The following is a 17,025-nucleotide window of genomic DNA, read 5'->3' on the forward strand; positions in this document are numbered from 1 at the left end:
AAAAAATTTAATGAGGCACTCATCTTTACAATTCATTTTACAATTGCTGCTTTCACTCCTGTAACAGGATGTATCCTACATGATTTCTTTTAAATAAGAGTAAATAAAATGTTATTAATAAAACAAAGACCTCAGAGTAAACTCTGGTACTCCCCTTTTATTTAACGTTGTATTTTTCGTTATAAGTCACTGCACTACTTAAAGGAATGCCTTGTTGTCTCGAACAAGTAATACTGTGTAATATCCAGCACCATCAAACATATGGACACTCGGAGCACATATAAATCATGAACGTGAGGATTGAACTTTTTCCTGTCTTGCACCCGATCCTGCCAGGAAAGGCAACCACCCCCTTAAAACCCTGAAATGGTTTAAGCAGGTTTAAGACTTTTTCATGCCAGGTTTAGGGGTTTTATACTGCCATAGGTTTAGTTTCAGAACTGACTGTATGGAGTCTTTATCTCACACTTCTCAAAGACACACAGCAACTTTACTTTAGCCCTGCGTTGGACTGGCATCTCATCTAACATTGGCTCATAATGCAACCTGAATGAGCGCCAGCTCCACATGACCCTGAAATGGATAAGTAGGTTGAAAAATGAATGTATGGTCTGATTAACCCAGCAATAGATTTGTTTCTTGTAGTTTCAAGGATTGTTAGTGCCTAACCCGGTAACATCACCATTTGTTACTTCCATATTAGAATCCCATGCAGTTAGTAATTATTTTGCAGTTTTAACACCATTCGATTGCCCACCTCATTAGTTTGTATTTTATTATTTTCAAATTAACCCACCCAATTAGTAGGTATTTTTCTAATAACATACTAATTGCTTTTAGTTGGTATGAATGCTAATCATATACTGTATTAATCACCATCTCACCCCATGTGTTGGTATTTTAATGATTTAAGACTAATTGAATAACTGCCCACACAATTTGTATTTGTCATTATCGTCTTCATTTAGTGCCCTCCTAACAGCTGTCATTTTATCACTTCCACATTAATCAAGTTTCACACCCATTTAGTTTTTATTGTATTATTTCTGCACCAAACATAATTATTTGTTAGTAACTTGTTTATTGTGTAATAATTTGTTAGTATTTGAATGATTTCAGCCTAATTGATGGTGTGCACACAAAAAGTCATTTAATCCAAATTAGGATTGTGGCACCTATCTTGGCAGCACTGGGCTCAAGGCAGGAAACAGTTCTGGGCCATGCTGTTGTTATCTTATCCACTTAGAATCCCCAATCATTTTCAAGTTTTCAAAAGTTTGTTTCCATTTTATTATATCTGTGTCTTTTAGTTAGTATTTTTTTATTAAGTAATAATTACCTTCCCACCCAAACTGCTAGTATTTTAATGATGTAAGGTTAAATGAGGGACTAACTGTTGAGTTTTTATTTTTATTATCATATTCATATTTTATGGCCCTCTCAATGCTTAAATTGTAAAGTTACCATCCTAATTACTGTGCTTTTTATTGCTTCTAATTACTGTGCATTTTATTGCTTCTAATCCAGGAGTTAATATTTTGCTAATTATATATTTATTACAATCTCACCTGATTTGTTAGAGTTTGAACAATTTCACACTAAATGAAGGACCTCTTGCTTAATTTGCATTTTATTATTATCATATTCATTTACCCCCCCATGTCATTTTCTCATATTACTATTAACAAAGTTCTCGTCCTAAATGAGTTTGTATTTCATTATTTATGTTTCCATTAGTTAGTATTGCATTTATTACATACTAATTACCATTTCACTCCTTTAATGATTTAATTACCATCCCAGCCCATTTATTAGCAGTTTAATGAATTAAGACTATCTGGATAACTACGCACACAGTCTAAATTTGTTATTATCATTTTCATTTTAATCTGCTTCAACCCCTTCACCACCACCAACATTTTAACATTTCAACGTTGATGTAGCTACATTACTAAATTGTAGTTTGTATTTTTTATTTCTAAATCCTTCAGATACAATTTGACAAGCAACATACAGTGGATTCAGAAAGTATTCAGACCCCTTCACTTTCTGCACACTTTATCGTGTAGTATTTTTAATTTTAAATGGATACATTTTCCATTTTTGCATGTCAGTGTACATTAAATGACCCATAATGAGTAAGTGAAAATATGTTTTTAGAAAGGTTTGCAAATGTATTAAAATCAAAAACTGCAATCTCTTATCTCTATAACTACTCAGGTCCTATGCTGTGGCACTCTGTCATTCTTTTCGTATTAATTGCCCTTGAGATGTGTCTACCTATCCACTTGTACCAGACTGAATTGATTGGACATCATTTGTCAAGGCACCCACCTGTGGATATAAGATACAACAATACAAACTGCATGTCAGGACAAAAAACAAGCCATGAAGTCCAAGGAACTCTCCATAGATCTACATAATGAAATTGTGGTCAGGCACTGTCAAGGTGATTAGTATTTTAAATAAAGAAAAGTCAAGATCACTGTTACAAATAGCTCCATCTGCTTTGACGTCCCTTTATTACAACAAGCTTGAGGGAGCCACTACAAAACTGTTAATGATCATAAGTAAGTTAGGGTCATTTGCATAACACAGTCAAGTAACATTTAGTTTGCACCAATCATCATGCATATAAATGGTGTAATCTTCAACACACCTCTCTCTTAATGTTATCTAAAGGTCCCAAAATAGTTAAACAGATTAAGAGTTTTTAACACATATTTAATATGAAATGTGAAACTTTTGATTTATAAATTCTTATTGAGAACAAATAATAAAAAGCATTGTCTATTGTCTCATTGCTTCCTTGGTAATGTGCTAGGTACAAATATTATAGAATGTCTTAGTTAAACAGAAGTTTATAGTCAGAACCACTTTACAAACTTATACAAAAATGTATACCCTAACAGCACCGATCAGGGTAAGGGTATAAACCATTTCCCAGGAACACAGTCAATATTTGTGAAAAGGAAGATGTTTTGGACCACCAGAACTCTTCCTAGTGTTGGACATCCGGACAAACTGAGTAACTAGGCAAATAGGGTGACCAATAGTCACTCTAACGGAGCTTCAGAAGTCCACTGTTGAGATGGGAAAACCTGTCAGAAAGACAAACCATCTCAGCAGCACTCCATCAATCAGACATTTATGGCAGACTGGCTAACTCCCTTGCTTGGAGTTTACCAGAGTTACCCAAGTGATGTTTAAAGGAGTCTGAGAACATGAAGAATAATATTCTCTGAGCTTACGGGACCAAAATTGAACTCTTTTAGCAGATCTCGAAGCACTATGTCTAGTGCAGTACTTCTCACCACTTGCCGAACACCATCTCTATGGTGAAACAGGAGGGAAGGATGAATGCCGCCGAATGCAGAGAGGTCTTAGAAGAAAACCATGTCCAGATTGCATGTAACCTCAAATAGGGGTGATAGTTCACCTTTGTGCATGACAATGACCCAAAGCATACAAGCAGGACAAAACTCTGACAGTCCTTGAGTGGTCCAGCCAATGCCCAGACTTGAACCCCATAGATCATATGTGGAGAGACCTGAAGGTGACAGTTTGGATGCCTCCCATTCAGTCTAATGAAGTTGGAGAGGATCTGCCAGGAATAATTAGAAACACTGTCGAAATCTATAAAGTACTGAATTAAGGGTCTGAATATTTATTTGAATGAAAGATTTATGTTTTTCATTTTGAATAAATATGCAAACTTTTCTGAAAACATTTTTTCACTTTATCATTATGGGTCATTGACTGAAGGGCAAAATGACAAATTAATCAATTTCAGTCTAAAACATAATATGTAGAAAGTAAAAAGGGTCTTCTTATTTTCTGAATCTACTGTGTTATTTACCCTCCCACCCCATATTTTAAGGCAGATTAAGAGACTTCCTGTTTATTTGTGTTTATTATCATCACTGAGTGCCATCTATGACCCTGAACTGAATTTAGCGGACTTGACAGTGTTGTTATGTTATGTTATGTTATTGCCACTGCGGTGGGCTGGCACCCTGCCCGGGGTTTGTTTCCAGCCTTGCTCCCTGTGTTGGCTGGGATTGGCTCCAGCAGACCCCCGTGACCCTGTAGTTAGGATATAGCGGGTTGGATAATGGATGGATGTTATTGCCATATTTACTTACTGGACCCCTCTAACAGTTAATTTTGTTTTTTCAATATTAATTAAGTTACCCTACCAATTAGCTCCCATATACATTTGCCAACTCATCCAATTAGTTAGCTTCATATAGTTTCCAGATTAATTGGTTGCTCTCCTAATTAGTGCATGTTATATTATTTTTGTCATAATTAGCAGGCCAGCTAATTAATTTCTGGCTGTTACTGGGCTTAAAGTAGACAACAGCCAAACATCAAGTGCTGTGGTCTTATCTGCAAACCCTTTCATCACCAATGTGCTGCATCGGTCCTGATTTTAAATATCAGTAAAGATCCCAAAGATGGTTCCTAATGTTTTCTGTGTGAAGCCATAAGTAACAAATTGCAAAAGAGTTGAATCAAATGTGAAGTCAAGTGCTGGACACATCACTGGACAGTATCCCCAAGACAATGAAATTCAAGTTTCAAGGACATCTAAGCTTAAGCAGTGCTGGCGTAACTATGCTTTATTACATGGGACCTGCTGCCAAGGTAGGTTGCAGCTCCTCAGCACTGAACTGAGAATGTTATATGGAAAAATTCAGAGTGTTTGTCCAATGTCTACAGTATGTATGTCACTGTGAAGTTCACAGCCTCATTCTGCAGCGTTGTCATTACATCCCAACCTCTTTGCTTTATGGCCACAGTTTCTAACAGATGTTGTTAGGCAAATGACTCACTAAATTTTTGGTAAGCCATTTGTTTACTTTTTCAGATTCTGAACTTTTTAAAAATTTTTAGCGGCCTGACCATTTTTATTCAGTCATCACTTCTTCCTGGACATTCTCCTTCTCATGCATTCTTATTCTCATTTTCCCCTATTATTACCTTGCAAGCATTCTTGCTCCCACCGAGATGTTTCGGTGAAGCAGGGACAATAAAACGTATGACTCCGGTGAGAAAGAACTTCTGGGACACCCAGAGCGAGAGGCAATTTCTTTAGTTTGCGGTGCTCACTCAGTTAACCCCAGCAGGGGCCTGATGTTTGTCTGGATGAGGTGGTCCATGTTCAAATCGCTCATGCTTGCCATCAAGGCTCTTTTTACAAAGGGAAACTTACACAGCTTGCTTGACAAGAACGATGGCTGTGCTTAAGCTATTTAGATATATCATCTGATAGGAAATTCAGACACTTGTAATCAATCTCTTCAGGCAAGAATATGAAAAAAGAAAAAAAAAAAAATAGAGGTTTAGATGATTGTATTTGTTTGGCTGGCAGTGTAGTATTGTAGCTGAGGCTGAAGGACTGATCTTCATGCCTGACTCAGTGTGTCACTCTGAGCAAATCAGTGAACCTGCCTGAGTGTGTGTACAAGAAGTAGGATTGTCACATGTATAATTACACTGAAGTTCTTACTCACATGTCTGACACACATGTAACACATTATAACTCTCCAGTGCCACAAAAACAAGAGTGTGTTGAAGTCAAGGGCAAAGTAAGGAGGGTCCAAAATGAGAGCCATTAGAGCAACACAAGGTTTATTTAGTGTCATTGTAATATACGGCCTCTCTCAGTTCATTCAATCAGACAAGCAGCTTTTATAAAGAGCCTGCAGTACTGGAAAACTGCAGGTTACCCTATAGAAATGCCCTATATAACGTGTGCATATAGCGTTTTAAAGAATACTGAGGTAACCTGTGTCAGTTAGTAGTGACTTCATTACAAACCAGTAACGGCGCACTGCACGATTCCGTGCAATGAATACACTTGACTTATAGTTTTCATCCTCTTTGTACATTTAGCATTTGTTTGCTCAGAGGATGATGTGCCTGCTGCTTCCTGAGCACCTCTTCTTTTCTCCACCCCAACGGCCCGCTTCTTTTCTTCTTTCGTCGGCATCTTTTCGCTTTAAAACTGATTAAGTCAGTGTTTGTGTTGCAATGAATTAGTACGTTTTCTTTAATTTTTCACTTAACCTGCCACTTAAGTCTTCAATCTGCATCAAGAATGATTTAAGATATGAAGAGGCAGGGGAAGTGACTGCGAAGGTGGTAGGGATGAGAACGGCACAGCCACCCGGACCTCGGAGGTCAATCATCACCCTGAAAGTGGATAGTAGACGTCACGTAGTATATGTGTACCAAATTGCAGGTCAATAGGTCAAACGGTTTGCGAGCTACAGGTGATTTAAAATCCTGGACAGACAAATGGACAGCCACAGTAGTTCTGTAAAAAGTGACAGTAAGTTACTGGCTTTTTTCCATTTTATGTTATGAAAAGGAATTGGGTTTCACCCCGTGATCTGCCAGTAATTTACATCAAAAATATTAGGTATTGATAGAATTCTGAACATCAGATGATAACAGGACATCCAGACCAATTTAGCTCATCGTTTCTAATTCAAATCATCTTTGCAAAAAGTCAAGCACTTTTTAGTAAAATATCGCACATACAGCACGTATGATATTATGGCTTATAACAATCAGGACAGTTCTCTGTACTTGCGTGATTTTTCACTTTTACTCATTTTTGAGGAAATAGGTCTAGCTCGTCACCTCTGGAAACATGAAGCTCTATTTGCTTTGAAGTATTTCACTTGTACTGTATGTGAGTAATAAGATAGGGACAGTTCTGTATGAGCTCACCTCTCCATTTGTAGGATTCTGTGGTATGGTAAAATAAAGCTCTGTCAGGGCATTTGTGAAAATGTACCACTTTGAATAAAAGATTATTTGTTAGGGTCAAATGGCACACTTTGTTACACACTCCCATTCAATACTCCATTCATCCATTTTATGAAACTAGCCCTGGATGGGCAGGCCATCAGTGAAGCCAGCCATCCCCACTGCCACATGAGGCCAATTTACATTCATTAATTAACCTAAACCTGCATGTCTTTTGGTAGGTGTAGAAAAATTGAGAGAAAAGTTATTTGGCATCAAGTGAGAATGTGTAAACTCTACTTAGGTCATCACCTAGCTGGGAATCAAAGACTCATTAGAGAAGCTGTGGGAAAAAGCAGTACTAGCAACTGTCAGCCATCATATAACAATAATAAGATTAGCAATAATATTAATAGGGGTTGTGCAGTGGTTAGCCCTGCTGACACACGGATTCAGCTTCTCAGGCTCCATTGTTGTCTGAATTGTGTTTGCATGTTTCCCTATGTATTTATGTGTGGATTTTTTTTTTTCCAGGAATGCTGTTTTTTCCTTTGCATGACTAAAATTGTGTGTACTACCTTACCCTGAAAATTCCAAATTCATCACATGTGACTGTAACAGATAGTATGTGTGCTGGAGTGGGCCCTGTGATAGACTGGCCTGGAATGAATTTAGCAGGTTTGAGAGTAGATAGTTGTAAAAGGCACTATATGATAGATAGATAGATAGATAGATAGATAGATAGATAGATAGATAGATAGATAGATAGATAGATAGATAGATAGATAGATAGATAGATAGATAGATAGTTTCTAGAAAGTACATGTGTGACTAGTGTACTTGCTGTTCATGGTGTTAGAAAGTAACAATGTGTTTGAGTTGGTCAGACATTCAAGTAAGGATTCCACTATACTCTGTACACAGGCCCGTCGCGACAAGGCAGGCAAAACAAGCAATTGCTTGGGGCCCCGAGCTGGCCTGGGGCCCCAAGACAACGACTGGTTAAGAATAAAATGCAGCGACAAACTGTGTGAGCGCCCCATTGATAGTGAATGCAGTAAAGTGCAATGACACTGTTATCGGGATCCCCCTCAAGGGGGCCCCCCTCGCTGACAGCAGCCAGCCAACCACGCGATCTCTGCTGCCGGCAAAATACAAAACTTCCTCGGCAGTCAGGAAGCAGAATTATGCTTCAGGAAGCCAAAAAAGAAAGAAGAGAAAGGAAGAGGAGGATAAGAAAAAACAAGACAGTGGACTGGCACTTATGTCAATTGAGCGGGATGTTCGCCAGTCTTTGGACATGGAGGACATTGTGATTGCCTTTGCAGAAAACAAGGCTCGCAAACAGCAGTTTTAGATAATTTGCACATGTTTGAGAGAACTGAAAAATGTTAATGTGAGTATGTATGTGTGTGTGTGTGTTTTTAAGTATGTTGGATTTAGTTATTGTGCACTTTTTTAATGTATATTTGATTTTATGGTACAGTGGTGTTTTTTGCAAATGTTCAACTGTTGAAAATGTTCAAATTTTATGCACTTTATATGCAACAGCAGTATTTGCACTCTAAACATTTTTTTATTTATGCACAGTATATGCAACAGCAGTATTTGCACTGTAAACCTTTTTTATTTATATAAAGTGTGAGTGAATTTAAACTGTATGGCTATGCTGTGGTTCCTTTGCGTGCGTGCGTGCGGGGGCCTCCATGTCCATTTTGCTTGGCGCCCCCAAATTCCTTCAAACGGCCCTGTCTGTACATGTGGAAATACACCTGAGCTTAAATTTGATGTTATAATAATAAGAAGAAGAAGAAGAATCTGTCCACTTATCCATAGATTTCTATTTCCATTAATTCAAGCAGAAACCAACATTGGAATGAGTCAAGTACTAATTAGCCTTTTTAGCACAAGCATCCTTGATGTGTAAGAGCAACATGAAGAAAATTCATTATGCATATGGAGAGAATACACACATTCCACCAAGGCAAAGATTTAAACCAAGTTTCTTACAGCCTGAACCTGCTGGATAGACTGCAACTACTGGCATCCCTGTAATAGAAAACCTAAGGTTAGGTGGTGCCTTAAAATTGTAAAGGATTGACTTACTACTTCACTGTCTACCTCTCCAACAAAATCAATGAAGATTCTTGAGGAAGTGAGAGTTTATCATAATGATTACTTCAGGCGTCTATCTAAAAGAAGGATACTTGGGAGGCAAAATGGAGTATGGTCAGTTTAGGAGGATCTGAAAAGCACTGGAAAACGTGAAAAAATATGGAAAATTCTCCACATAAAATTCTCCTCAGTGCATTTCCTAATCCATGCTGTTTGTTTATTTGCATATTCATTCATTTGTATGCCTGCTTATTTTCAGTTTCTAAAGATGCAATGTTCTTAAAGAATGCATTTTCTTTCTTTCTTTCTTTCTTTCTTTCTTTCTTTCTTTCTTTTGGGGATTGGGTGTAAGTATGGGCCATATTGCATGGCATTTATTTTAATAAAAAAGCCTCTCATTCAGAATGTCTCATACCCCTGTGCTTGTTCATTTGTTTCCTCATGTGTTTATTTATTTTATTTATTTTTATTTATTTATTTATTATTTGTTTTGTTTTTGTCTTCATTTTTTTTTCATCCAGATGCTCCCACTACCACCCCCTTACCCACTACAACCACCTCTCCCACTACAACCAGTTCCACTACCACTTCCACCGCCACCACCACCTCTGTCATGTCAACTGCCATCGAAGGTACAGTATCTCATGCCTTCCCTTTTTGGGTGGGGGGGGGGTTTATTCTGTGTGTTTTTTGTGAACTCCTGTTGTACGTTTTTAGCTTTCAAAATGTAGTTCATCCAGGTGACTGCAAACCTTTGGCCAGAATGCGTAGCAGATACATAAATGTTTGGTTTTGGATCTGTTTAGATGACATTTTGAGAAATCCTTAAACTACCAGAATGTGAAATAAGTAACTTTTTTTTCTTGTTGTCTCCTTTATAAAGTCCATAGCACATGTTTTTCATTATGATAATGACTAGATGGCTTACTGCACTTTAAGAAAAAGTCAATAAGCCAGACTAAGCAGCATTGAACTTGTATGAGATTAATGTTCTTTATTTGAAAAAGAAAAAAAAGGAAAATGTGTTTCATTAAAGCAAAGAAACCTTGAAGCTTTGTTTATGCGTAATAAGAAGAAATCGATCAGCATCAAAACAGAAAATAATAACACAGCGGGCTTTGCTGGGCTTAAAGTCACACGGTTTCTCACTTTGCTGGACTGCAGGCCCTCTCTGTCATTATTTAGAAAACTGTATCACTGTTCTGTTTTTAGGATGTACTTTTAGATGCCTCCACTGTCAAAGGCGCAGCAGACTGACATTTAGTCCAAGGATGGTTTCTATCTTGCTTAACTGGAAAAGTGGATTAGAAAATCAATGGATGAGTTAATTCATCAACTAATTATTATAACCGATTTCACAATGCTGTATTGCATTCTGTACACTCCCAACACAATTCACTGGCACTGTATACAATTTCCATTAATTCCTTGATTATTCTAACAATAAAGAAATGTCTACCTATATACTACAGACTTTGCAATGTTGAATTAAGCTGTTCATTTTAAGAGGCAGCGGGACAAAGGGGCTAAAGGTGTGGTCCATAAAACATAATAGTGGCAGTTCAATTTCCATGTGTGGTTCATTGTGTGATCCTAAAGCTCCCATCACACTAAACAATTATTCCAGTAAGCATCATTTACATAATAATAATACATTTTATTTATATAGCGCCTTTATCTTATTGAGTTGGGGTAGTCGTATAATTTGACATCCCCAGTGACTCAGTCAGACCAGTCTGCAATTCTCTCTGATAAAATCAAACATGTTTGCTGTTGTCTTAAATCGTAGGGATGGGTTTTTATGTGTGCAGCAAACAACAGCCAATGAGAGCTAACCCAGAAGTATAATGCATGCAATTTAGCCACAAGGAAAGAGGGATAACGGGTACTGTGGACTTCAGAGGTAGAAGATAGGCTTGTCTTTCCAAGGTCTCATTCTTGTCAGGACAGAATTGTGAAAAAAGACAGGCTAAGATTGTGGCTGAACTCACCATACCTGGAAAACATTCAGATAAATACTGGTGCTGTCAAGCAGTGCATTAGCTGGCTGTCAAAATGTGGGGAGCTTGCAATTTGGAAATCTGAAAGTCTGTGGAGAAGCCATGAGGCAGTTTTGTAATTCATCATCCACTATGAATGGAACATAAGAAATTCGACAAGTGAGAGGAGACCATCAAGTCCATCTGGCTTGTTTGTTTTACTAATAGCTAAGCTGTCCCAATGTCTCATCCAAATACTTTTTAAAGGCTGTCAAGGTTTCTGCTTCAACTACATGTCTCGGTAGTTTGTTTCAGATTCCCACAAAGAAGTGCTTCCTGGCTTCAGTACTAAATTGTACTTCCTCTTAATTTACACACGTGTCCACAAGTAGATGATTAACAGTTTAATTTTAAGAAGTCTTCTGGATATAATTTATCAGTGCCTTTGAGAATGTTAGGTCCTCACGTAATCTCCTCTGCTGGAGAATAAACAGGTTTGATTGTCCTTAAGTTCTGGGAGTACCTGGTTGCTCTTGTCGACACAGCTTCAAGTGCTGTTATGTCTTTTTTGTACAATGGTGACAAGAATTGTACATAATATACCAGATGAGGGCTCACTAGTGCATTAAATAATGTGAGTTTAACATCCCTTAATGTCTAGTCGTTAATTCTGACATCTTCAAGGTAACAAGATTAAACAACTACAGTCACTAAATCTGAAATGCTTACCAAGAAGGAGTCAGCAGCCAGAGCGAGTCATGTAACCTGCCTCTGCTCCATTTCTTAACAAATATATTTAACATCATCATACCAAGTGAATGTATTGATGAAACATCTCAGAGTGGTGTTCACTATAGAAAAGGCACTGTTTGTATTGTGTTGTCCACATCACACATTAATTCTGTATTTCTTTGATGTATTATATTTATAAAGTGTGTTACGAAGTATATAACTTGTTAGGGTAGATGTAGAAACTGTCATTCTAAATGAAGTTTGCTGTGTTTTATTTTTGTTACTTTTCTCATTCCTACAAAAAGCTACAATCTTGATTTTTATTTCTGCTTCAAACAAGTTCAAAGCTGTTCAGTTTTAGATATGTTTTTCAAAGCAGTGATAATAAAGTCATTATTTATTTCATTTTCTGGAACTTTTAAGAACCAGAAGGGGACACTTGTTCTGCTTTATACTTGTTTTCTTGTATTTTTATTTATTTTTGTTTTTTAACTGAAGTGAGTTTTATGATTACAATGAAGTAAATATACTGTAATGTTTAAAAAACCTATTACTGTAACTCCAATTCAGGGTTGCAGGAGTCCAGAGCCTGTCCTAATGGTATAAGGCACATGGTAAGAAATAGTCACTGTGCATCCCAGTCTCACACGCACAGGGCTAATAGATCTAACACAAAGGTCTCCGAATCGTCAGAGGAAAATGTCTACATAAGTGAAGAGAACAAGAAACCACAATGCAGAATATGCACACACACATTCATATATGTATTGTTTGGATTTAGAAAGTTTTCAGACCCCTTCACTTTCTGCACATTTTATTGTGGTGTAGATCACATTTTAAGTGGATACATTTGACATTTTTTAGCCATCCATGTACACTCAATAACTCCTAATAACAAACTGAAAACATGTTTTCAGAAAAGTACTTATATACGTTTATATGTATGTATATACATGTACAGTACGTTTAAATTCAGTGCCTATAAAAGGTATTCAACCCTTAGAAGTTTCCACATTTGATTCTTTATATTACATATGGCTTTTTTGACACTGATTATTTGATAGAAGTCTCTTTAATATCAGAGTGAAAACAGATCTCTATAAAGCGGTCTGAATCAAATACAAATAGAAAATAGAAAATACCTGATTGCATATGTATATATAGTGTAGTGTATTTCTAAGGCAAACATTGGCTAGTGCTGTTGCCTCATAGATCTCTGCTTATTCACTGTGTAGAGTTGCACCTTCTCCCCTTCTCTTTCTCTTGCCACATCCCATAAGATGAGCAGGTTAGATTGACTAGCACAGTAGGTGTGTGTGAGACTAAAACTGGTCTCCAGAGTTGGTTCCTGCTGTGTGCCTGGCTGTTGTAATGGTCTCCTTCTCCTTGCATCCCTGAGTTAAATTAAATGTGTTATAGAATGTTATGATATGTTATATGAGAAAATAACAGTCTCTCTCTCTTTACATATACATATATATATGTTGTAAGATGCTAGGGGTCGCTGTTGCCCCTTCAACTCCAACAAACAGACACAGGTTAAAAGCAACAGAAAGATCCTTTAATTCCTTTCTTCCTCTAATAGTGCCTTTAAGCACCTCAACCACAATTAACAGTAAAGTGAATATACAGTACAATAGTACAATAATAATCCAATATTCTCTTCTCCACATCTCCTAGCAAGCTCTGTCCTACACCTCCCGACCCTGGCTCACTTGCTATGTTTACAGTAGTCCTTTGTATAGTTCTTGACCCAGAGTCAGATGGAGAACTTGGAATTTCCTCAGCCCGGGAGTACTTTGGGACTTCTGTCCCCATGACTTTGGAGTACTTCCTAGCTATGTAGAAAGTAGAGACTCCCAGGTCTCTCTGCAGCATCTCCTGGCGTCACCCACGGTACCCAGCAGGGCTATGAAGCCGAGCGCCAGATCCCATGGTGCCCTGCAAGAATCCGGGGCACCGTTACGCTTCAGGGAAGTTGCCATCTAGCAGCATGGGGAAGGCAGTGTCCCAAAGCAGCTGCCTTCCCCCATCCTTCAATTCTTTGGGTATTCCAGCCAGATTGAGCTGCCGGCTGTCTATGACAATATGTATGTATATATACTGTATGTATATATATATATATATATACTGTATGTATATAAAGTATATATATAAGTGTATACATATATATATATATATATATATATATATATATATATACACCAAAGTATGTTGTGCCTATTTATAATAATATTATTTATGATATTATTTATTAGTATTTATATCACAATATACTTGTACATTTGTATTTTAAATTGTGTATGCTGTTTTTTAAAGTCCAAACTTATTGATAGATCTGCATACACTGCTTCTAGGTAATGTCTTCTAAAAGAAAATAATTTAAAATTCCATTAATAGAAGTTTTACATTAAAAGGACATAGTAAAATACCCAGAATGTGTACACAGATATGTAAGTATGCTCATACAAATATAGCAATAATAAACTGGCTTGCAGGCTAAATGGTGTGATACACAAATGGATGTGTGTGTCCGTATTAGTGTGTATTGTCACAGTCATGGTGCCAGCTGGGTCTGTGTGGACAGCCTTGTGTTGTGACTGACAAGGGCCACTGACACTTAGCGAAATTAACTTTTGAGATCTTCTGAAAGTTATACAAAAATGAATGGCAGAGGTTCTTTCCAACCGTATTTCTTGAGATATCATATTGTGAAATTTATTGATGATGTTCTCTCTAATCAACTTGAATTGGCCTTTGTGCCATCCAATAGTTGTCAGACGTTACTGACCTCTGCTGTCTTAGGCCGAGTCCAGTAAAGGTAAGTCCAATGAGATCAATTCTATCTGCAGGGTAGCTGCTCATAAAGTCCAAATTATGAAGACAGTTAATCTAAATAACATTAATATAAGGTCCTAATCAGAGGAAAGGCTACAAGAAAACCTCGAAAATTATGAAAAAAGTCTAATGCAAGTCCAAATTTCACTTTACTCTGTATACGTGACAATAATGACCCTGTTAACCTATACAGAAAACCAGAAACGTCGATCAGATTTTTCTGATGTGGTCATAACTGAACCCTTAGCTCTTACAAATGCTTTAGGCTAATGAACCATCATTCATATCATAAAGGATGAGGGTAGCTCTCTCATTCCATAGGAGGAAAATTTGATGCAATAAAATGTTGAGAAATGCTGTTGACAGCAAGGAACCAAAGACTTGCAAGAAGACCCATCCTACAGTAACACAGTATCTAAAATATTCACAACTAGTTAAAAACTTTTCCAGTTTTTATTGGAATTCCTGCAGTTCAAGTCCAAGGAATAATCTAGAAATGGTACAAGGTAAATGGTAAACTGCCAGAGGTTAAAAATAGTATAGGGTGCTAAAACCTTTAAATTAATGTAATTTTCAAGTGTACTCAAAAAGGCCTTTTCTGGGAACAAGGGATGGCTTAACAATGTACAGCTTTTCTCAGCCAACAAAATTAATGAGGCCTTGAAGGTTTAAGCAAACAATTCCTACAGGTGTCCCAATATTTGATGATTACTTACAAACCCTCTGTCTATATAAAAGCAAAGTTGGAACAAACTATGTTGGTTCACCTTCAGAAACTTTCTTTGGACAATATTGCAATGTACAGTATATTTCTATCATAATGGTGAGAAAGAGTGAATTAACAAACAAAGACATACAGACCATTACAACTCTTAAAATGCTAGGTCTTTCCTTAAACAAATTGCAAAGAAAACCAAGTTAATGAGTACAGTTTCTTAAACCATCAAAAAGATCTTGGGAACTGTAGAACTCTCTGACAGGAACGGGTCTGGCAGACCCAATGCCACAACCGAATCAGAAGACAAGTTTGTTGGAGTCATAATGGACAAGGCACATCTGATAAGATAAGTGCTTGAAGCTGTTGCCCTGTGAGCTGTCTATCGCACAATCTGTTGACGCTCAGAAACTTGTCTTCTGATTCGGTTGTGGCTTTGGGTCTACCAGACTTGTTCCTGTCAGAGTTTCTTCCAAGTTCCTTTGATGGTGCAGGAAATTGTACTCACTGACTCCTTGGATTTCTTTGCAATTTCTCTGAAGGAAAGACCTGCGCTTTATGGGTTAGAGTAGTTTTTCTGTCTTTCTTTGTTAACAGGTAATTTTTTTCACCATTATGATAGCAATATACAGTGCAATATTGCCCAAATGATGATTCTGAGGTTGTACCAAAACTGTTTGCTCCAATACTGCTTTGATACAACTTTTGTAGGTAATCAGCAAAAGGTGGGACACCTGTAGCAATTGTTTGCAACTTAATTAACTTCCATTACTTCAGAAAAGCTGTATGTTATTACTGTATTACTTCTTGACTTTTTGTATACCTCTAAAAATTACATTCCTTTTCAATTTTTGGTAACCTAAGCTTTTTTTAACATCCTCAAGTTTACCACTTAACCTTTGTGCCGTCTCAGGATATTCATTTGACTTGAACTTCTTAAATATCAATAACTATTAGAAAAATGGAGATGTTTTAAACCTTTTGTCCAGTATCTATATAGCCAAAAATACACTGGCAGGTCTAAAAACAAAGGTCAGAATTGAAAGGCAAGACCACAGCTCATGTGAAAATACACCAAAACTGTCAAAATTTCAAAAAGTGCTGCCCAACAAGCATGAGGGAGCTGGAACAATTTAGACAAAAGCGGGTGAACAGATTAACAGATCTGATGAGATCTTATTCTAAAAGACTTACGACCATAATCCCTCTCATTAAGCACTCAAGAAAAGAATTATCATCTTTTTTAATTTAGCATGATTCTGTAGACATTAGTTGTCTCTTTACAGTTTTATTGTACTGATGAATGGTGAAAAATTCCAATGAAAATGCCTTTGAATTTCGTTTTTGTAAAAATGTCCAAGTGGGTATGAATATGAGAAGGTTGTTGTAATTAAAAATATAACAGCTCTTTAAAATATCTCTCACAAAAATTTTGGCAGGTGAAAAGGACTATACTTGAAGGCCAGCAGAGTCTGCCTGCATGCTTATACTGATGTGTTTCTCAAAAAATAAAACAACTCCCATTAATCAATGGTATCTCTCTTGGCAAGCACACCAAGATTTAGCATTCAAAATGCAGTATGAGAAGCAAAGTTTAGTTAATGTCATCTAATTATTATATAGTTCCTATATAGTTGTCATTTATCTATTAATGTATTATTAGTCATTCATATGTACTGTATCTATGTGTGCAACTGCTGTTGACCACTTTCATTTACAGATAGATAGATAGATAGATAGATAGATAGATAGATAGTTTCTAGAAAGTACATGTGGGACTGGTGATACTTGCTGTTTGTGGTGTTAGAAAGTAATGATGTGTTTGCGTTGGTCAGACATTCAAGTAAGGATTCCACTATACTCTGTACATGTGGAAATAAACCT

General features: G+C 36.9%; 1 protein-coding gene across 4 annotated transcripts in view; it reads left to right on the plus strand.

Annotated features, from left to right (window-relative positions):
• Window positions 1-17,025, plus strand: part of cadm1a (cell adhesion molecule 1a) — a 1,086,691-nt gene that overhangs the window by 959,533 nt on the left and 110,133 nt on the right. For 2 of the 4 annotated variants that reach the window (XM_039764033.1, XM_039764034.1), the window contains exon 9: window positions 9,399-9,509. The exons of the other annotated variants lie outside the window; for them this stretch is intronic. In XM_039764033.1, the coding sequence (XP_039619967.1) occupies window positions 9,399-9,509 (111 nt within the window). The remainder of the gene's footprint in view (window positions 1-9,398; window positions 9,510-17,025) is intronic. 4 annotated transcript variants of the gene reach the window in all.

The sequence above is a fragment of the Polypterus senegalus genome, chromosome 9 (assembly GCF_016835505.1).
Source record: "Polypterus senegalus isolate Bchr_013 chromosome 9, ASM1683550v1, whole genome shotgun sequence".
Lineage (NCBI taxonomy): Eukaryota > Metazoa > Chordata > Cladistia > Polypteriformes > Polypteridae > Polypterus > Polypterus senegalus.